The sequence below is a fragment of the Panicum virgatum genome, chromosome 3K, assembly GCF_016808335.1.
Source record: "Panicum virgatum strain AP13 chromosome 3K, P.virgatum_v5, whole genome shotgun sequence".
NCBI lineage: Eukaryota > Viridiplantae > Streptophyta > Magnoliopsida > Poales > Poaceae > Panicum > Panicum virgatum.
Window position 1 is genome coordinate 62,032,181 of NC_053138.1, and position 21,104 is coordinate 62,053,284.

The 21,104-nt window shown below is 45.3% G+C and overlaps 4 protein-coding genes and 1 pseudogene across 13 annotated transcripts; 3 read left to right on the top strand and 2 right to left on the bottom strand.

The window, feature by feature from the left end:
* Positions 1-743: 743 nt before the first annotated feature.
* On the top strand, positions 744-3,392 carry LOC120700140 (annotated as a pseudogene).
* A 1,325-nt stretch (positions 3,393-4,717) lies between these two features.
* Positions 4,718-6,376, bottom strand: LOC120700139 (2-methyl-6-phytyl-1,4-hydroquinone methyltransferase 2, chloroplastic-like). The gene is made up of 3 exons (XM_039984333.1): positions 5,669-6,376; positions 5,235-5,541; positions 4,718-5,068 (listed from the first exon to the last, which is right to left on the bottom strand). Exons 1-3 carry the CDS (start codon positions 6,262-6,264, stop codon positions 4,913-4,915), a joined length of 1,059 nt encoding a protein of 352 aa, XP_039840267.1. The 5' UTR covers positions 6,265-6,376; the 3' UTR covers positions 4,718-4,912.
* A 386-nt stretch (positions 6,377-6,762) lies between these two features.
* Positions 6,763-11,694, bottom strand: LOC120700138 (putative hydrolase C777.06c). 4 transcript variants are annotated; one of them, XM_039984329.1, is made up of 10 exons: positions 11,394-11,692; positions 10,558-10,693; positions 10,277-10,404; positions 9,633-9,780; positions 9,455-9,560; positions 8,901-8,974; positions 8,163-8,198; positions 7,951-8,060; positions 7,661-7,727; positions 6,763-7,175 (listed from the first exon to the last, which is right to left on the bottom strand). In XM_039984329.1, exons 1-9 carry the CDS (start codon positions 11,681-11,683, stop codon positions 7,670-7,672), a joined length of 1,086 nt encoding a protein of 361 aa, XP_039840263.1. In that variant the 5' UTR covers positions 11,684-11,692; the 3' UTR covers positions 6,763-7,175; positions 7,661-7,669. The 4 variants fall into 4 exon arrangements, with proteins under 4 accessions (XP_039840263.1, XP_039840264.1, XP_039840265.1 ...); XM_039984330.1 differs by having other exon boundaries at positions 8,901-8,959; positions 11,394-11,688; XM_039984331.1 differs by lacking the exon at positions 8,163-8,198 and having other exon boundaries at positions 11,394-11,694.
* Positions 11,695-12,860: 1,166 nt separating this feature from the next.
* LOC120700141 (pentatricopeptide repeat-containing protein At1g09900-like) lies at positions 12,861-21,104 on the top strand. 7 transcript variants are annotated; one of them, XM_039984337.1, is made up of 7 exons: positions 12,861-16,519; positions 16,782-17,301; positions 17,383-17,439; positions 17,518-17,744; positions 18,906-19,024; positions 19,124-19,210; positions 20,836-21,104. In XM_039984337.1, exon 1 carries the CDS (start codon positions 13,036-13,038, stop codon positions 15,190-15,192), a length of 2,157 nt encoding a protein of 718 aa, XP_039840271.1. In that variant the 5' UTR covers positions 12,861-13,035; the 3' UTR covers positions 15,193-16,519; positions 16,782-17,301; positions 17,383-17,439; positions 17,518-17,744; positions 18,906-19,024; positions 19,124-19,210; positions 20,836-21,104. The 7 variants fall into 7 exon arrangements, with proteins under 7 accessions (XP_039840271.1, XP_039840273.1, XP_039840268.1 ...); XM_039984339.1 differs by lacking the exons at positions 18,906-19,024; positions 19,124-19,210; positions 20,836-21,104 and having other exon boundaries at positions 12,861-15,444; positions 16,057-16,119; positions 16,215-17,301; positions 17,518-17,551; XM_039984334.1 differs by lacking the exons at positions 18,906-19,024; positions 19,124-19,210; positions 20,836-21,104 and having other exon boundaries at positions 16,667-17,301; positions 17,518-17,551.
* On the top strand, positions 16,379-19,197 carry LOC120701146 (protein DETOXIFICATION 41-like). Its single transcript, XM_039985290.1, has 6 exons — positions 16,379-16,519; positions 16,782-16,882; positions 17,383-17,439; positions 17,518-17,744; positions 18,906-19,024; positions 19,084-19,197. Exons 1-6 carry the CDS (start codon positions 16,379-16,381, stop codon positions 19,195-19,197), a joined length of 759 nt encoding a protein of 252 aa, XP_039841224.1.

Genomic DNA, 21,104 nt, shown 5'->3' on the forward strand with positions numbered 1-21,104 from the left:
TGCACGAAAACATTATAGATCAGTAAGTCAAACATTTTGACAGCCCATCCGCAAAAAGTAACAAGCAAGAGACGGATTCAAGCATAACTATACACTGACCCCATAGATGAAATGATCAATCCAATATATTTGTTTGCCGTCTAAGATGTCTCAACTTTATTTCCATGTCGATCCAGTACTGCTGATTTCATCTAGTTTGTTATTGCAGAGGAAAGTTTCAAACTATAGCGACTCCTCAAGAAGACAAGGCATGCGTTCATAACCATCAGATGGAACTCATACAATGAGACTGGAAACAAGGATTGTATGGCACATGAATAAGCCTATAAACTGGAGCTGACTTCTCAAGGGTTTAGTACATCTACAACGTGTCACCAATAAGCAGGCCTCTTGCAAAATTTCAGACAGATAACTTAACCTCGTCTGAAAATGTATGTATGCTGTGCTTTTCAACTCTGAACAGTAAATCAATAGCAAAAACTCAGTTCGTTCAAAGTCTTCAGTTTAAAGCTAATCTCACCTGCACTAGTTATTAGTGATTGTGGAAATCAATCGCATGTAGAACAATTCAATGCACCAGCATCAGAATACATCATCTGAAAGGGATCTGATCTACAACTACTTCCCTATAACCAATGATCTAGCCCGTTCTGGAATGCATATATAATCACAATATTGACGAAACATGAGAGAGCAATGGTATATATCTGGTTAGCTTGTTAGGCAGGTGCCATAGCAAGTTAGCAACTGACCACCATACCTATCTAGCCATGCAAGAAGCATTGCTCCTCTTGGTGCTCATCATCTACCCAGCAACAGTGGTGTCAGCCACCTCTTCCGGGCCTCCCATATCATTGCCTGGATGCCCCGACAAGTGTGGCAATGTATCCATCCCTTACCCCCTTTGGTATCGGCGATGACTGTGCCGCAACCAGTCATAACCGCTACTTTGCTCTGATGTGCAACAACAGTTTCCAGCCACCAAGACCGATGTTTGGTGACCCTTCCATAGCTGTAGAGGTCATCAACATCTCGCTGGAGCATGGCGAGGTGCGTGTTTATGGCGATGTCAGCTACATCTGCTTCACATCAAACACAACCGTATCAGACAGCTTCGATGTCGGGTTAATCCTGGAGATCACGCCATTAATCCCTTCCACCCGCAACCGGTTCACAGTCATCGGCTGTAGTGCCCTGGGGATTGTTCAAGGCAGCACCCCTGACCCTTATGTGGCTGGATGCTACTCCTACTGCCATGACATCAAAAGCACATCAGATGGTGAATCGTGCGCCGGGATGGGATGTTGCGAGACAACTATACCCCCAAATCTCACCAACTTTGTGACACAATTGCTCAACCAGAGTAGTGTGTGGACATTCAACCCATGCTTCTACGCGATGCTTGTAGAGGAAGGGTGGTACAGCTTCAGGAGACAGGACCTTCAAGGGCACCTTGGGTTCATGAAGGAGAGGGCCAATAGAGGTGTCCCAGTCATTAGTGACTGGGCCATTAGAAATGGATCCTGTCCAAAAGATGGGGCAAAAGCGCCTAAAGATTATGCTTGCGTCAGCTCAAACAGCTACTGTGTGACTGCAGGCAATGGGCCAGGGTACCTGTGCAACTGCTCTGCAGGTTACGAGGGCAATCCTTATCTACCCAAAGGTTGCCAAGGTAAGTATCTCCTCAAATAAATTTGCTGTGGACAAGAGTTTAGAAATCAAGATCAGCAACTGCAGGAACAATTTTCCAACAATTAATTATAGCCAGATTTGCCATTGGAAGTACATCTCAAAACTTACTTGTTCAACATATCAAAATTTTTTGTTACTTGTTCAGCATATAGTTACTAGTTAGTATACTTTATATACTGAAATACTTCACACTGTGATCTTCTTTTACCTTAATCCATGTTAATATATTTTTAAATCCTAACTCCAGACATAGATGAGTGCGAGCTGCGTAAACAGGATGTTAAGTACAAAACACTTTATCCGTGCGAAAATGGGCGCTGTCGCAATACACCAGGGGGCTATATATGCAAGTGCCGGGCAGGAGCAAGATCAGACAGTACAAATTCTGGATGCCGACCTGTGCTTAGCCAAGCTGAAAAGGTGGTCTTAGGTAAGGATCATACTCGAGAGAAAACTCTAAAATGTATCCATGATTTATTTCTTGGATTTTGAGGCATTAAATCACATAGAATAATCATTGTGCAGGCCTAAGTGTTTCTGCAGTGGTAGTGATATCATTGGCATGCTTAGTGGTTATGAAATCACAACGAAGGAAGTATAAGAAGGAGAAGGATGAGTATTTCAAACAAAATGGAGGTCTCAAATTATATGATGAGATGAGGTCAAGGCAGGTTGATACCATCTATATACTTACAGAGAAAGAGATTAAGAAAGCTACAGATAACTTTAGTGAAGATCGTGTTCTTGGATGTGGTGGCCACGGAATGGTCTATAGAGGAACTTTAGATGACAACAAAGAAGTCGCCATAAAGATGTCCAAAGTAATTGATGATGATTGCAGAGAAGAATTTGTAAATGAGATAATAATTTTGTCACAAATTAACCACAGGAACATTGTAAGGTTACTGGGATGCTGCTTGGAGGTAGATGTGCCTATGTTGGTCTACGAGTTCATTTCCAATGGTACCCTCTTTGAGTTTCTTCATGGCTATGATCACAAATCACCAATCCCCTTGGATCTTAGACTGAAGATTGCTACACAGTCAGCAGAGGCTCTTGCATATATTCATTCATCAACTTCCCGGACAATTCTGCATGCCGATGTCAAATCCCTCAATATACTCTTGGATGATGAATACAATGCAAAAGTTTCAGATTTTGGGGCATCGGCACTGAAGTCCATGGACAAAAATGATTTCATTATGCTTATCCAAGGAACTTTTGGTTATATAGACCCTGAGAGTTTTGTCAGTCACCGTCTAACTGACAAAAGTGATGTATACAGCTTCGCAGTTGTTCTTTTAGAACTAATGACAAGAAAGAAGGCCATATACATTGATATCTCTAACGAAAAGAAAGCATTATCTCATACTTTCATACTGAAGTTCCACCAGAATGAGCTCCGGGATATGTTGGATAGTGAAATAGTAGATGATGAAGTTATGGTAGTACTTGAGAAACTAGCTGAACTAGTCATGCACTGCCTGAACCCAAAAGGAGATGAGAGGCCAACAATGAAGGAAGTTGCAGAACGCCTACAAATTTTGAGAAGACTCCAGATGCAGCTAGTCACAAAGACACAACCTATTCAAGCACATTATTCTTATGGAGGGCCATCAGCATCTGTCCCTTCAGATGAGAAGGGATACCAGAGCACAGAGACATCCAAACTGGTGTTGGAGATAGGTCTCGCAAGATAAATACTTGCAATGTTGCCCCTTTTATGTATATCGGTTTAAAATTTTTTATGTAAATACAGACTTGGCGTTTGTGTGTCTACAATCAGAATCATCACTCATGTACAACAAAGTCGAGGGTGTGATCCTTGCTATATCTTGTAAAAAACTGTCAGCATTAATTACATCCATAGTTTCTACTTTAAAGTTTAATTGGGTGTTCCATTAACGTGTTTACATGTCAAAGAGCTCTGGGCTTTTCTTTAGAATAGTCTTTTTCCATGACCAAGATTTCGACATCAGGATTATGATAGATAGACTGTATACAAGTACTAACTTGATTTTAAATTTATTTAATCAATTTTGTGCTACATTGCTACCTTCAGTCATTTTTCCTACAGAGGCTAGGTGTTAAATGGAACATCTGGCAGTTCAGTCAGTAGCAAAACAGCAGCAAAAATGCATATCTAGAAGTGCAAAAACAAATGGAAAAGTGTATTCTGAATTGTGGTTTAACAACCAGATTAGGCAGCATACCTCATCATAGAACCAGATATAATAGATATGCAATAACCAGGACCTAACTTTATGTTATCCATTGCCTGCGCAAACAATTCACAGTGCATGAGCATGGACACCTTAACTATCAAGTATATGAAGAACAGAAGTGAGGAAACAAAATCAGGTACCATCCAATAAGAAATGCTCTTTAGCAGAGCTATCAGATACCATATCTTTGTACCACTTAGCATAACAACAATTGCAATAATAAAGCCTATTAATCACAAGCAAGTTGAGGACTTGAGGTAACCGGGTAAGCTAGAGATGAAACCCAACAAGAGAGTCACAGATACGGAACATTAAAAGAAAAAAAAAGTCTCAGTAACAGTACCAATAATAATAACAAAGTAGAAAATTTTCAGAGCTGGGAACCAACTGAATTATACATTTATATGATTAAAAATCAATAACCGGCAAAATATCCTGCTTAAAATGTGCATAAAGGGAATGCTCAAGTTGTGCAGAAAGGATACAAACAAATTGTTAATAAATGCAATGCCTTAATAAAATGAAGAATTATGGTGTGAGTTGTTAGAGAAATTGGATTCACAAGCACATATGTTCTGGAATAAAACTGTCAGATCATCAAGTATATGAAGAACAAAAAAGATGAATCCAGTTCAAATACCATCCCAACAAGAAATGCTTTATCTGCTGAGCTTTCAGATACCTACTTTTTGTATCTCTTAGCATAATAACAAAGAAGATGTTTATGTTTTGCAGATTTAGAACAGCTAAAACATGCATTCATTTAGTTTAAAACCAACAACCTGCAACAGAGGTTTCACTTCATGCCCAAGAAGCAGTTGAGATTAATCAAGGTCTTAATATTATTGCTTCGCACAAACAGGAACAACAGTAGAAGAAATACATAACAAAAGAAAAATGAAAGGCAAATACAAAACAGACAGGAAGCGCCTAATATAGAGAAGACTAATCGAGATATTGGCTATCCTCTCTTCCTTGAGCTCAGCCCCCTTCACTCAGATTGGCATGCCTTTGGGCACGATTTGGTCTTTTATCCACATGTAAATAGGCACCAGAACGAAGTATGCAGCACATATTGTTCCTATGAGGAAGCGAAAGAGGAACGTGATAGGATTCACTGGCTTGCTGACATCCTCAGCCTTCGGACCAAGCTGCATTGAAGATAAAAAATGGAAAAAGGTTATACCAAAACCCTCAATGCCTGCTGCAGGAAATGAACAATCTATAATCTGAACAAGGTATGCCAATATTCATTGAGATCCGTAACTGTGAATCTAAGAGCTATGCTTTCTATTAGCAAAGGGAGAGGAAAGGTACCTCCAAAGGAGAGTCTCCACGTTCTCTCTTCACACCTGTGACAGAGCATCCCATGATCAGGCCATGCCTTCGGACGCCACGGTACCACTTTGGTCCAATCCTTTTGAGTTTGACATCCTTGAACCCAGCCTTCTTGAACCACTCGATGTACTCTTCTTCCTTGGGGAAGAGCATCCACATGTCGGCGAAGAAGCGGGAGAGCCAGAAGGTTGGGTGCACAGGGCCAATCACACAAGCTGTCCCACCAAACCTCAGGACCCTGTACGCTTCCTTGATTCCTCTCTGCGGATCAGGCCAATACTCGATGCTGCAAGGTAGCAAGGCAGACCACGAAAATCAGCAACCTGTACAAGGCAACATCATTCACGCGCACCGAATTGGCGAATTCACAACGCTCTGTGAAGAGAATCGAGGAGCAGCGGAGCGGGAGCGACCTGCCGGCGGAGATGTATCGGTCGAAGCTGTCGGTGGGGAAGGGCAGGTCCTCGGCGTCGCCCTCCATGATGGTGACCCCCTTGAGCGCCTCCTTCTGCCTGGCCTTCTCGAGCTGGTGCGGGGACTGGTCGAGCAGCGTGACGTTCTCCGGGTTGACGTGCTTGACGATCCCGAGCGTGGTGAAGCCCGTGCCGCCGCCGACGTCGACGACCTTGAGGTGGCGGCTGTAGAGGTCGGCGGGCTCGAGCGCGTCGTCGCGCATGTCCTCGGTCCAGTGGCCCGGGTTGATGACGTGGTCGTAGACGATGGAGAGGAAGCGGTAGAACCAGAAGGCCTCCTTCTTGTGCTGGATGAACCGCGGCGCCGTCGCGGGCCGCGCGGGGGCCGCAGGCGACGAGGACGCCGCGCACCGCAGCCGCGCGGCGCCGGCACGTGCCGCGAGCGGGCTCCGACTGGCGAGGGCGAGGGGGCGGGGGAGGCCGCCGGCCCTGGAGGGGCCGAGGACGGGCCCCCCGGCGGGCGCGCGGACCCTGGCCCTTCCCGGCGCGAGCGCCCCCGCGCCGCCGCCCGGCGCGTAGGTGGAGGCCAGCGCCATTGCCTTGCCGCCGCCGCCGCGCCGCGACGAGCGAGCGAGCGAGTGGTGGATGACTGGATTGGTGCGAGCGAGTGTGGACAGAGCAGGGGTCACGGGCGGATCGGATGGGTGGTGGATGGATGGGTGGGTGGGGGGGGTGGGCTGCGCCGTGGCGTCCTTCTCTGACACGACACACACACACACACGGTGGCCGACTGGCCGTGCGCGAGGCGGCGGGCCCGCCTGGCAGTTGGTGGGCCTGCCTGGATAGGATCAATTTTGGAAGCTTGAGCCGGCCCAGAGAGAGAGTACGGGAGGCCCTTTGCATCAATGACACTACTGCAGAATAGATTAACGAACACTGCAAAAGGCATATTTATTTATTATTATTGGAAAAAAGATTAAATCATCTCCATTCCCTAGTGGACATCACAAAAAAAATCCACCTTTCTGGTATCTAGACTTTCTGACTTTGGGTATCTAGTCATCGACCTGCTGTTTTACTAGCGAGCTTTTCCAGAGATTGTGCAAACGAAATTCATCCATTGAAGTCCGCACATTCTATGACAGAGCTGCTTCAGAAAGCTTGCAGTATTTACAGATTCATTCGAGTCATGCTTCTCTCCAAAAGGCAATACTTGTTGCCGCCGGTTGGCATTATGCATCTGGTGCAGTGTAGCTTCCAATTGGCAAGAACCATTCAACTACTTATCAAGGAGATGGAGAGCAACTTGTGGGGGACACTGAAACAACTATATTACTTGCTTTTTATTCGAATCACGTGTAGACTATGAAATGAAAAAACAGAATATCTACTGGTTTCACACGAAGATTGGTGCGCCAAGTCAGTTCGTACTTTCTTCACAAGAGGGGGAATGTAGAGCGGCAGGAAACCTGGTAACAGTTCACTGAGCATGCCATGGTCCTGACTCCTGTCATATATACAAAGAAGAGTTGAGGCCTTGTTGAGATCCAAACTTCAAAATTCCAAAAGATTTGTAAAACGTCTGCATGGTGTACCAAATGTAGTTGGAAAAAAAAATCGCATTACACAAATGGATTGCAAATCGCGAGACAAATCTAATGAACCTAATTAGGTCGCGGCCAGACACTTAATTGCTACAGTAAAGCTATAGTAAACATATGCTAATGATGGATTACTTAGGCTCATTAGATTCGTCTCGTAATTTACAGACGAGTTGTGTAATTAGTTTTTTTATTAGTCTATATTTAATACTTCAAATGTGAAAAGATTCCTTTTCAAAATTCCAAAAGAGGGGAACTAAACACAATATGCAGTTATGCACGATGCGCTAGAAAGAAAAGAGCTGACCAAACTGGAACATTATAAAATCTATTGAATGAACGAAGCAATATGAATATATGATCGAGTGGAAACAAAGGCAGAGGCTTGTACCTCTCACGGTTACAGATCAATGTAGACACGCAAACCATCACGAGCTAACTGCACATCTATCCCCTCCCTGCAGTTCCAAATGACAGAGCATGAAATGCTGAGCCTTTGAAAATTTACAGTAAAGCAAGTATTTTTAAACAAATTACATTACATGAGCATGCACACCTTTCTAAGATAGCATTGTGTTAAAAGAAGAAAAAAAGGGTGGTATTATTCCGTCTGCTACTGTTCTTTTCAGGTCAACTTATTTGGTACATGAGCATGTGTCTGCGCACATGTAAACTATTTACCTCCTGGACCATTCTTCCAATGTTTGGTTGTCCTTGTCATGGTCCATCTCATGAGTCATCCCAATGAGCAATGCTCTTTTGGGGCAAATCCTCTTAACAGCATCCAGAGTCTGCATAAGATCATAGTGTTGACATAAATTATAGACAAAGAATGTATACGCATAGGAAAAGGAAAGAAAATAGTTTTCTTAAATTGTGAAATGAAAACTAACCTGGTCCCAACAAAGATGCACATTGTGAGAACCCGTCTGTTGGTGCAGAATGTCAGTTGACAACAAATTAGTAAAGACAATGGTAGAATATAACAATGTTAAGATCAATTAAATGTTCTCAAAGAAAAGCAATTGTGTTGCCATGAATTGCAACATAAATCAACTGCTTGTGTCTATGAACTGATACAGACTCTTGTCTTAGAAACTAGTAGTTAAGAGCAAAGTGAAGAATTACTTTCACAACTTAAACTGGCATTATCTATGATGTTGTTGGTCAAGTGTTTATACTCATGTGAAGGAAGGTTTCCTAATATGCTCAATATCATCTATCTGTTGCAGTCAATGTTCTTCACTTGACTTGACAAATCTTGTGTGTTATATGCTCGATGCAAAATCAAAAGATCATGCTTGTGTTATGCTATATGAAAAATAATATTGCTTCTAAGAAAACCAAACGTTTACCCATTTCACATTATTTCCAAATACCGAAAGATTTACTGCCATGTGTAGTTATTAGTTCAAGAGTACAAGAATAGGATAATTCAAGAAATGGGGGTTTTCTGCATTTCTACATGTTCCTCTGAGTATTCAGAAACTCTGTCCTTGTGCTGTAATCTGTAGTGCTGTGGATCCATAAAAGTTCTCTAGTTTAAATGAGAACCCAGAAACATCTACAAAACGAGCAGCAGAAAGGGGGAAACACCTGTATATACAACAAAAGGGACTAAAGAAACTAACCCTGTATAGGCAATCCAAGATGAGTAAATCCAGTTGGCCCCCACCAGACTTTGAAATTGCTGAAAGGTAAGTACATGTACATACAATATGACAATAATGAGGATCCTGGGAGGCAATCAAGCAAGAGAAGACAGGAAATAAATCTACAAAACTTGCAGCTATTCTCAAAGCAATCAGTGAAGATGATGTACCAGCCCATGCATGTATGCATTCCCAGGCCCCATATATTTATGGACATATATTTATTTGCCAAGCCCCATGTCTAAGTTTCAAGGTCCATAAATCAACATGAACATTATCATAATTTGACTACACTGTGCAGCAGATTCTTTTGTAAGGGAACCCTATGGTGAGTACCAAACGAAGATATTAACAAAAAAAAGTATCACAAGACAAAGGCAATTAATCTCAACAAAAAACCTAAACTGAGTCACCAGTGTTCTCCTGCCATGGTAAACTTTATTCCAGAAAAAGCAAGCACATGCAACATAGCAGTATAAGATGGTTAAAAAAGCACAAATAATGGAGCAGCACTAGAAGGCACAGGGTTTTACCATATTCTGTGCTTGGAGGAAACCGCGAAACATCTGATATGTAAGCAACTTTTGATTTTCTTCCGAAAAGGAAACCCAAGCAAATGTAGTCTTCACCATGGATCACCTGATATGAATACAAAATTAAGAAAAATGCATAGCAAAATAAAATGCAGCTGAACCCAGAGCTACTTATTACCGGAAGGGGAACAAACTCTAGCCCTGAAGTTGTAAATGGTATCTGAAGATCACTCTCGATTATTCTCCAGTCCAGTTGAGCAACTCGCCTGACCTCCTCCCCTTCCTTTAGTTTCTTTTTGGCCAAATAAGGGAACTTTAGGGAGATGCTGTTTCGAAATGAACGTTATGAGTACGAATTCTCACCTAGTGTCCTACATAATGACTCCATATTGGCTTATGAAACACAAACCCTTACCAGATAAAGGGTAACAATGCAAGAAAATGTTTTGTAAGATTGGACAAGAGAGCAGCATCAAAAAGCAGGACATACAGAAATGCTAGTCCAAGAACAAAGAATTCGCACGAGTATAACATGGTTGCATTTATCAGCTACTATATCAATAATATTCAAATATACTTGTTATCCTTCACTGGCTTAATTCTCATGAAGCGTGCTAAAGTGGTAAATTTTGTCAAGAGAAGTGAGTTCCTTGATGTATATTGTGAGAGGCAATCAGCTAACTGCAGTATAACCGTGACAAATCAAGCGGTGTGCTTTCTTGACTGAAATTCCTTATGATTTTCAAAAGAGCAGTAGTGCAGTACCAATGCGTAACAAAGTTTTAACACAATTTCTTAAAAAAGTAGTTTCAAAACAATCACCTGTCCATAGCAAACTGAGAGAGATAAATAGGGGTTGGATCAATATCATTTGTGGGACTAAATGCCTGCACAACCCTAATATCATCAAGGCCTAAGATTGCATCTGCATGCTCATGAGTCAGAAGAATCTGTTATAAATATAAGGAGAGAGGTGTTAGTATACCATGGGTATGCAAAACAGTTAGTTTTCTTTTACAGTCATAGTGAACTCTTACTTGGCATTTTGGTTATCTAATAAACCATTAGAAAAAATAAAGCAAATGAGTATATCAGGGACTCACAGAATCAACACAAGGGATTTTGTGGCGAACAAACCATCGAAGAACTTGTTCTCTGAATGTCTTCCCAACATCAATTATAATATACTTATGTGCACCTTCATCCTGGCAATAGTCAATCAAAAGAGAAGTATTGCACCTGCAAGAAACCAAGAGCAAATCTAGTAACAGGAAATGCACACATATGTACATAAGCATAATTTTAGCTATTAACCTTGTTCAGGTGCATCAGTATCCAAAAAACATTTGGAATGAAGTTTGGTTCATTTGATTTCAAACATATTTGCTATCCTGTGGAGGACTCTAGGTTGATTCTGACCTACCAGATTAATTGATCAATGAATCTTATGCATCTCAGCTTTTCCCATATAACAGAATTCAAATTACTGCAACAGTCCTTATATTGCTCAAAACCCATGTTGCAGGCAATTAAATGATATATATGCAAATGCAGCAAACGACACAGCAGCTGCTGCAGAAGATAGAACACGGAATGGTATATCTACAGTGTCCAAGTTCTGCTCAAAACTAACCCCACTTCTGAGGAACAAATATTTACTGTATTCATCTGACAAGCATTTCCCAAACAAAACCAAACTAGCAGCGGAAGCTATGGTCCCGTATCGGGGCAACACCTAACCGCCCGAACCATGCACGATTAACAAATATAATAACCAGGCCGAAGCAGAAGCTACCCGATCTCCCGCCATCGCAGATCCGCGCCGACCTCGTGAAACGCACGCAAAGCACCTCGCGCCGCAGCACGGCGGGTAAAATCTCACATCGTAACACCGCACTAGGCTTGGGAGGAGGGGGAGAGGGGCAGGAGGAGGCGGCACCTGTAGTTGGGGTTTAGCTCGGGCGGGATGGAGAGGGACTGGGAGCAGACGTGGCAGGGCGGGTCGGGGGGCTGGATCAGGCACCGCGCGTTCGGGACGGCGCTCGAGCACCCCGTGCCCAGGAACACCAGCGACGACGAGGAGGGAGGGGGCGCGTCGGCGGCGGCGTGGCCGTTGGGGGCGGCGGCGGCGGCCATTGGGTTTGCCGGAGCGAGACCGCGAGCGGCCGTGACGAGGCGCAGGGGATGGTGGGGGAGCGAATAGGACGACGGGATCAGGGGGGCGAACATGCGCGGAATTTGTTTGGAGTTTTGCACACAGGCACGAGTATGTCAGGGTCTGTTTAGTTCATTTTGCAAAAAAATTTTGCAAAGGAATCTTGGTCATTTGAAGTACTAAATGAAGTCTATTTGTAAATTTTTTTGTATAGATGGGTTGTAAATCGCGAGACGAATCTAATGATGCTAATTAATTCATGTTTAATCAATAATTAGCGGATGGTTACTGTAGCATCACTGTTGCAAATCATGGATTAAGTAGGCTCATTAGATTCGTCTCGCGATTTACAGCCCATCCATAAAAAAAATTTATAAATAGACTTCATTTAGTACTTCAATTAGCAAGATTTCTTTTTACTTTAATGCGTTTACATGTAAAGAACTGAACATGGCCTTAAACTATTTCCCTTTTTAAGATTGACCACAGCGTCAGCTTATAAAACAATATAGTAGAAGTTAATTCTCAAAAAACCATATAGAAGTTTAATGTACAGTGAGCGAGGAAGTCAATAAGAATCCAGTAATTGATACAAAGCTATAGATAATTATTTTTTCAAGGAAGATGTCGTTTATCGTCAAGGATGCAAGATGGATTTTAGCCAAGTGCAGAAAAAAGAAAAGAAAAGAAAAGGATGTTAGCACTAAGACTCTAGGAGTAGGGTATTCGGTTAAAAAAGAAATCTATGAAGAGATCTATAATGTTCAAGAATGCGTCTAACTTTCTGTAAGATCCAAGTGTAGAAAAAGAAAAGAATGTTAGCACTAAAACTCAAGTAGTAGTGTATTCAGTCAAAGAAAAGAAATCTATGAAGATATCTGTATCGCTCAAGAATGTGTCCAACTTTCTGCATGATGTTGCAAAATAACTGTTCTAATATAATGGAGGATAGGAGTAATCGCTTTTAGCAAGATACTGTAAAAGAGTTACTTTACTATAGAGAAAAATAGAGAAATCATAAGAATGGAGAATGAGAGGAGCACAAAACATTCTATACTGAAAAAGATCTAACAAAATATGTCAAGATAAAGTGCATACATCTAAGTTGGGAAAATACAGATACATTCGGAGGTTAATCTTAAACCGCTCACCGGTTTAAGTGCTAAATGCTACGCTTACAACACTGTGGTCTCTAACTTTATGCAAAAAAGCTACGCTTACAAATGGTTGGTCTCGTAATTTCTTGCAACCTGTGGACTTCGTAGCAAAAGTGACCTGACCCGCGGCCCGCTGGCCAGCGTGCTCTGCTCCCCCAGAACTCGACTGAGTCCGCTCGTGGCGGCCGCCGGCGCCGGCATCCTCCTGCCATTTCCGATTACTCTCACAATCACCAAGTGCTGGCCTCTCGTGTGCACGAGCGCACGCCATGCTCAGGCGCCTAGCCAAGAACCCATTGCTCCCGCGCCGACGGCTCTTCCCCCTCTTCCTCCAGCCCCGCCGCCCCTGCGCCAACGCAACACCCTCGACGGCTGCCGGGGAGATCGCGCCGGCTCGCGCCGCAAATGAGGCTCCCCTCGAAGATGACCTCGCGGAGGAGTCGCGCAGCCGCCTCGTGTGGGACACCTGCAGTCTGCTCGAGCTCCGGGACTCGTGGAACGCGAAGCGGGAGGCGCAGCTCCGGCACCTCCTCCGCGTGCTCTCCCCGCCGCAGGTCCGCGCGGTGCTGCGCGCGCAGGCGCAGCGGGACGCCCGCGCGGCGTTCGAGTTCTTCCGCTGGGCCGACCGCCAGTGGAAGTACCGCCACGCCCCAGAGGTGTTCGACGAAATGCTGGCGCTCCTCAGCCGCACCAGGCTCCACGACCCGGCGCGCCGCGTCATGCGCCTCATGATCCGCCGGGGTATGCGGCGGGGGACACAGCAGTTCGCACACCTCATGCTCTCCTACAGCCGCGCGGGGAAGCTCCGTTCCGCCATGCGCGTGCTCCAGCTCATGCAGAAGGATGGGTGTGCGCCCGACATATCTATATGCAACGTGGCAGTGAACGTGCTTGTCGTGGCTGGCCGCATCGACAAGGCGCTTGAGTTTGCCGAAAGGATGCGGCGTGTTGGGGTTGACCCGGACGTAGTCACGTACAATTGCCTGATCAAAGGATTGTGTGGAGCTCGGCGGATCATTGATGCACTGGAGATGATTGGTTCGATGCTGCAAAATGGGTGTCCACCAGATAAGATCAGCTACTTTACAGTGATGAGCTTCTTGTGCAAGGAGAAGAGGGTGGCAGAGGTGCGGGATTTACTTGAGAGGATGAGGAATGATGCAGGTCTATTTCCAGATCAGGTCACGTATAACATGCTTATTCATGTTCTTGCTAAGCATGGTCATGCAGACGAAGCATTGGGGTTCCTGAGGGAGTCAGAGGGGAAAAGATTCCGTGTTGATGAAGTCGGTTATAGTGCGATTGTGCACTCATTTTGCTTGAATGGTAGGATGGCAGAAGCAAAGGAAATTGTAAGCGAGATGATTTCAAAAGGGTGCCACCCTGATGTTGTAACATATAGTGCAGTTGTTGATGGATTCTGCCGGACTGGGGAACTCGATCAAGCAAGAAAGATGATGAAACATATGTATAAGAGTGGTTGCAAGCCAAATACAGTCACACATACTGCACTGTTAAATGGGCTTTGCAAAGTCGGAAAGACTTCAGAAGCATGGGAATTGCTAAACAAGAGCGAAGAGGAATGGTGGACTCCCAGTGATATCACATACAGTGTTGTTATGCATGGATTTAGGAGGGAAGGGAAGTTAAAGGAATCATGTGATGTGGTAGTGCAGATGTTGCAGAAGGGTTTCTTCCCCACAACTGTGGAGATTAACTTATTGATTCATGCTTTATGCAAGGAAGGAAAGCCAGCAGAGGCCAAAGACTTCATGGAGCAGTGCCAAAGCAAGGGCTGCTCCATTAATGTTGTTAACTTCACAACTGTAATTCATGGATTTTCTCGCCAGGGTGATTTGGAATCGGCGCTCTCTTTACTGGATGACATGTATCTGACCAACAGGCATCCTGATGTTGTTACATACACTGTTGTTGTCGATGCTCTAGGAAAGAAAGGTAAAATGAAAGAAGCCACAGAGCTTGTACAGAAAATGCTTAAAAGAGGTTTGCTCCCTACACCTGTCACATACAGGACGGTGATACATAGATATTGTGAAAGGGGTAAAGTTGAAGAGTTACTCATTCTGCTGGATAAGATGTTAGCAAGGCAGCAGTTTAGTAGTGCGTACAATCAGGTTATTGAGAAGCTATGTGCATTTGGTAAACTTAGTGAGGCTTATAATCTCCTCAGCAAGGTACTAAGAACTGCATCAAAAAGAGATGCTCAAACATGCCACGTTTTGATGGAGAGGTTTCTGAATAGAGGACTGCCACTCCAATCATATAATGTGGCCTGCCGCATGTTCCAGAGAAATTTAATTCCTGATCTTAAGTTATGTCAAAAAGTTGAAAGTAAGCTGGCCCAAGCGGGAGAGACACAAGCAGCTGGAAAGCTTATCATTAAGTTGTTGAAAGAGGTATTCTAAAACAAAACCACTGATTTATGCCATGGTCATGGTGTGTCCTGTCTTTGTTGATAGGACATTTAAGATTTATTGAACAGTCAATGTGGTGCAAACCAGGACCATTACATGGCCTTGTACCTTGTACAGAGATTTGTGCTCGGGGTTCATGGTATGAGTCTTATATTACAGTAACATGTCAGCAACTCCTCCAGAGCTGGATATCTATGCAACTGCAACTTGATGTCACTACCACATCTTCCAACTTTGTGACCGGTGAGCATGAGTGATGATATTTTTCTTGTTGAACTGCAACTTCAAGTTATCAAATGAAAGTTAGTGCATAATTTTTTTATTTGATCTGTCCTCTTTTTGTTTGAGACACAGAGAGATGGAAACAATAGGGACAGCTCTACTGGAAATATGACCTTTTCTGTCAACCCTGTTGTTGTTCAGGCTTGCAGTGCTTGAAAATACTGCTGTATAGTTCACCTACAGTTACACCCATATTCTGGTGACTGGAGGGATATAGTTAGTAAAGGCCAACACTTAAAGTTGAGTCCATTTCCTTGTAAAAAATATTATGAAACTGATCAGTAGGTTTCATGGCACCAGTAATTTTCTTTGAACTGGTAGGTTATTAAGGCCCTCTCCTAAGCTGCAATGCCACTTGCTAGTCACACTTCACCACTTCCATCATTCCGCAAACCTCTTCAGCCAGCAAGTTGACTGGTAGCGCTTAACTTAGTCCCATCTGTCTGTATAGCTCGTAGATAGCTCTTAAGTTTCTGTCTAGTTGTTGCTCCCTTTTGCTTCTTCTTTTATTTGTACAGGCTTACTGTATTCTTAACTTTTGGTGTTTTCTTTTTTCTAAATAAAATGTTACAGCGGGGGCCTCCCTCGCTGTTTTCAGTTCAAAAAAAGTTGACTGGTAGCTGTGCCCCCAGGAAGGTTAGTTACCCTCCATTCCAATCAGGGAATCAGGAATTCTAGAAGTTATGACTACAGATCATATGCATATAGAGTGAACTCTTAACTGAGTGCAGAACTCGTGGAGGGGACAATAGGGGTGAAGGCAGCAATGTGATGACACAGTTGCTGGACATCAATGACTCGTCGGGTGTGTCGGAGGAGCAGCTGTAGTGAGAGCTACCATGGGCGTGCTGGCACAGCTGACAGCGTGGGAGGCAGGCAACCTGTGGCGCATCTCATGGGCTCTATCCTCATCACGCTCTTCAGCTTCACACTCAGTCTCATCACACCGATGTTTGTGGGACACCTCGGTGAGCTTGAGCCTGCCGGCACATCGATCAGCAACATCGACATCCAGGGCCTACCTTATGGCGTCATGGTATGTCACTGCACATGCTTCCTGTGCTCTCCAGTTCTTTTTCATTTGCTTAAACATATCGTCCTGTTGCAACACTTGTTGCTTGCATGCACTATGTGCGCAATGTAGATTGGCATGGTTTGTGCAGTTCAAACTATCTGTGGTCAGGCCTAGAGCCAGGAGGTACATGGCCATGGCATTGTGTGCCAGAGGGCACATGTGCTAGCTCACAACAGCTATTTCGATCTCCTTCCTCTACTGGTATGCTGGCCTGTTCTTGCAGCTCATTGGGCAAGAGGTAGATGTGGCTGTGGTGGGGCAGCTGTATGCTCGTGGCCTGCTGCCACAGCTGCTTGCTTTTGCCCTCTTCTTCCTGATGCAGAGGTTCCTTCAGGCCCAGAACATTGTCAACCCTGTGGCATACATCACACTGGTGGTGTTGATCTTCCACACCCTTTCTCATTTGTGCTCGACTGAGGCCTCCTCAGAGTGCCGACACTGAGCTTCTCTTGGTAATTGGTGCATGCTTGTGGTGTTGACATGGGATTACATCATCTGTAGTCCAGCTTGTAAAGAGACCTGGACTGGACTGTCCTTGCTTGCCTTTAGAGGCCTCTGGGGATAATGCCAAGCTAGCCTTTGCCTCAGCCTTCATGCTAGCACGAGTGACCTGGTGCTAGATCTTAGTTTGTTAGGTGTTTAAGGTACTTCTTGTTGGTTTATATTAGATGGAGATTTGGTATGCGCAATGATTTGTGCTTCCTTCCCAACTCAGAGATTGCACCCGATTCCCTCTGTATCTGGTACGACCATCCTCTTTGGTAGCTCATGATTATGTATTTGTATTCAGACATAACTCTGTACTGTAATCTTTTTTGTTTCAGCATCAATTACTGGAACTGGGACTTTCAGATCATGCTTGGCTTGAGCTATGCAGCCAGGTCAATGTAGAAAGCTGAATTATCTCTCTATATTTATATACCCTCATGGATAAAATATTTTACCAACTTCTTATGCAGTATTTGTGTTGGTAATGAACTTGGTGCTGGCCATCAAAAGGTAGCAAGGTTCTCAGTCATTGTGGTTGTCATGGCAAGCATCACCTTCAGCATTTTTGTGACCCTTTTAGTCATAACTCTGAGCACTCTGTACACGAGCAGCACCACAGTAATCGAGGCTGTTAACAGTCTGATGCCATTGCTGGCCTTCAGCATCTTCTTGAATGGGATTCAGCCAATCCTCTCAGGTACTGAAGGAGAACATATGGCTGTGTTTGTTTCCGCTTATTTCTCGATTCTGGATGGAAACAATCCAAAATCCCACCCAAACGCCCTGCTTATTTCTCGATTATGGGTGCCACGGCTTCTCCCGGAATCGAGAATACAACGTGAGAGAGGATTCTCCCCACCGCGTCGTGCGAGTCGCGCATCCTAGAAGCGAGGCGATTTTCCTCCCCCTACCCCCGATACCCCTTCGGTCCCGAGCGCCCCCTCCCCTATCGAGCGACCCGCGGGAGCAACACGCCGGCGCCGTGGCACCCCTGCGCCGCCGCCCCGCTCCTTGTGCTGCCGCGCCGCCCTCCCTCCCTCCTGCTGCCCGGCCGCCCCTGCTGCCGCGCTGCTGCCCTCCCTGCTGCTGCACCCTGCTATCACGCCGCCGCCCGCCTCCCTTGCTGCTGCACCGCTGGCTCACGCTCGCCCGGCCACGCTCGCCGACGACCTCCGGCGCTGGAACGCCTTGAGCAGGCTCGGGAAGTGCCACCCCCAGACGTGCGCCTTCTTTCCGACCCCGGAGGCGGGCCCCGCGACGGAGGGGGCACCGGCGAACGCGGCGGAGGAGCCCGCGGCCACTGACCACGAGCGCGCTGCTACCGCGCCGCCGCCCTCCCCTACTACCGCCGCATCGGGGATGAGCCAGGGGAGGAAGGTTGAAGAAGAGATAAGGATGATAGAGTAGAAAAAGAAAGTAGGAAGAGAATTGATAAAGATTAGTAGAAAAAAAAGATAGGAAAAGTATATTTAACTTTAAAGTATATTTTGGTTTCAAAAAAATTTTAAAATATATTTGATATTATTGTAATATAATTATCTAGTCAAGATACTCAAAAAATATAAGAATTATTGAATTCTGCTCGTATTCAGCAAAAAAAAGAGATGTCATCCGTCTCAAGGGCATTTCAGATATTTTACCACTCAACTCAGAGAATCGGGTCAAAATAATCAGGATTGCCAAACACCCTGCTTATTCAGACAACCGATTCTTCAGGCAGCTGGCTTATCTCAGAATCCTGATTCTCAGAAAAGCGAGATCCAAAAAAGCGGAAACAAACAGGGCCATAGCACAGGAACCGCCTAGTTTTTGTTCATCAAACATCACATATCTCAAAAATGTTTTGAAAATTATGCAGGAGCTGCCATTGGGAGTGGATGGCAAACAATAGTTGCCTATGTCAATGTTGGGGCCTACTATCTGATTGGGCTTCCAATTGGATGCATCCTAGGATACAAAACAAGCCTTGGGGCTGCTGTAAGTTCCTCAGTGACACTTTAGAATTGTATAATTTTAGTAAATTCTACTGTTTTCAGAGGAAGATGCTGATTAGTTCCAGCCCATCTTTGTGTTCAGGGAATGTGGTGGCGTTTAATCATAAGGGTCACTGTGCAAACAATAGCCCTGATCATTCTTACAGCCAGGACTAACTGGGACAATTAGGTGAATGTGCTTCTGTTAGAGGAGTCAAGGGCCTATTGGGCCTTAGCCCATTAGGGTTAATTAGTCGTTGCTTAGGGGTCAAGTTTACCTCTCTATATAAGAAGAGGAGATGTATCAATCTAATCAAGCAAAAGATTAGAAGAAAATCCCTTCTCTCTTGCCAGCCGTGGGCAAAGCCCCGCGGCCGGCGTTAGCAGCGCCCCAGCAGCCCTAGCTGTCTCTCTCTCTTCCTCCTCAATCCTCCTCCGCAGGGGCAGCTTATTCGCCGCCGACTTGGGTGGCAGCGACTTGGTGCGGGCAGCCGGCGGCGCCCTCTTCTTGGATGGGGACGGTTTCGGGAGACCGGCCGCCGCCGCTGTCCGCTTCGCAACGGGCTGCTTGCTGAGGTCAGGAGAAGAAGGCGGCGGCGGCAGCTTCCCCTTGGACTTGGTCCGTGGCTGCAGCGACGGCGGCTCGTCGGTCTGAGTCTTCCACCACCTCATTCTCGTAGTCTTCGTCGGAGCTATGGCCATCTTCCAGGAGCCCCACCTCCTTCCAGAGGTGCCAGTACCTCGCGCTCTTCTCCACCTGCTGCTGCTGGCCACCCTCTGCTGCGGAAGGGCACTCGGCAGCAGCAGCAGCAGGAGGAGCAGGAGATTTGGGCGGCGCGGCGACCTCCTCCGCCTTCTTACGCGACTTGTTCTTGGGCTTGGGCGACTTGGCGACCTCCATGGGTATTGCAGCTGCCGAAGTAGGTGCAGCAGCCTTGTTCTTCTTGGACGGGGACGACCTGGTGCCATCCTTGGCCGCCGCCTTCCTCCTCTCCGCAGCTTTCGGCGCGGTCGACTCTACCTCGACCTCTTTGTTCGCCGCCGCCGCCTCCTCCTCCTCGTCACCCTCGTCGCCGTCACTTTCTTGCTGCGCCGGGAGGAGGAGGACGTGGAGGACGACGACATGGTGCCGATATGAGGTGGTGGAAGACTCCGAGACCGACGAGCCGCCGCCGCCGCAGCCTTCTTCTCCTGACCTCAGCAAGCAGCCCGTTGCGAAGCGGACAGCGGCGGCGGAAGGTCTCGCGGAACCGTCCCCATCCAAGAAGAGGGCGCCGCCGGCTGCCCGCACCAAGTCGCTGCCACCCAAGCCGACGGCGAATAAGCTGCCCCTGCCGGAGGAGGATTGAGGAAGAGAGAGACACAGCTAGGGCTGCTGGCTTTGTCCACGGCCGGCCACAGAGAAGAGATTTGATTAGATTGATATATCTTTTCTCTTTAAGGAAGTACTAACCTCCGTTCACAAATAATTGACAACTTTAACTTTATTATTTAAAATTTGATTTTCAATTTTCTCATAAATTCATTGTTATGTCATTTTAAACATGTGTCGTACTTAAAGTATTCTTGACACAAAATACAATGATACTCTAAGTGTTCTCGTTAACTGAATACTTTTTAAATAATTAGCGGTCAAAGTAGCAATAGTAAAAGTCAAAGTTGACAAGTATTCGCGAACAGAGGTTAGTACTATATTTGACCTCTAAGCAAATAACTAATTAATTTTAATAAACTAAGATTTAATAGGTCCTTGACTCTTCTAACAACTTCACTGTTCTCCTGATAAGCTTTTGAACTTGCATTTTGACTGTGAAGGTGGAGAAGGCGATGCAGCATCTGCAACATACAGGCGTGGTTCCGGTCAACGACATCATTGCAGGGCCCAAGGAATCGACCTGTGACACTGTTCTTGTGCTCAGTTGGCTGGAAGAGCTGTTCGCCTGTTCCTGCTCCTCCATTGTTATGTGAGGGTAGTTTTAGGACTTGGGTTTCGTTTAGTTCCTAAAATTTTTCCAGCGCTATAGTTATTTTGAATGTTTGACTACTAATTAGAAATATTAAATATGGATAACTAATAAAACTCA

Coding starts and splice junctions, on each gene's coding strand:
- LOC120700139 (XM_039984333.1), bottom strand. CDS start 6,264: ATGGCGCTGGCCTCCACCTACGCGCCGGGCGGCGGCGCGGGGGCGCTC. Junction 5,542..5,668: donor CGATACATCTCCGCCGGCAG/GTCGCTCCCGCT, acceptor GCTACCTTGCAG/CATCGAGTATTGGCCTGATC. Junction 5,069..5,234: donor GTGGAGACTCTCCTTTGGAG/GTACCTTTCCTC, acceptor TCTTCAATGCAG/CTTGGTCCGAAGGCTGAGGA.
- LOC120700138 (XM_039984329.1), bottom strand. CDS start 11,683: ATGTTCGCCCCCCTGATCCCGTCGTCCTATTCGCTCCCCCACCATCCC. Junction 9,781..10,276: donor TCTCAGTTTGCTATGGACAG/GTGATTGTTTTG, acceptor ATTTCGAAACAG/CATCTCCCTAAAGTTCCCTT. Junction 8,199..8,900: donor TCTTGGATTGCCTATACAGG/GTTAGTTTCTTT, acceptor CTGCACCAACAG/ACGGGTTCTCACAATGTGCA.
- LOC120700141 (XM_039984337.1), top strand. CDS start 13,036: ATGCTCAGGCGCCTAGCCAAGAACCCATTGCTCCCGCGCCGACGGCTC.
- LOC120701146 (XM_039985290.1), top strand. CDS start 16,379: ATGGGCTCTATCCTCATCACGCTCTTCAGCTTCACACTCAGTCTCATC. Junction 16,520..16,781: donor GCCTACCTTATGGCGTCATG/GTATGTCACTGC, acceptor CTGTTCTTGCAG/CTCATTGGGCAAGAGGTAGA. Junction 19,025..19,083: donor AAACAAGCCTTGGGGCTGCT/GTAAGTTCCTCA, acceptor TACTGTTTTCAG/AGGAAGATGCTGATTAGTTC.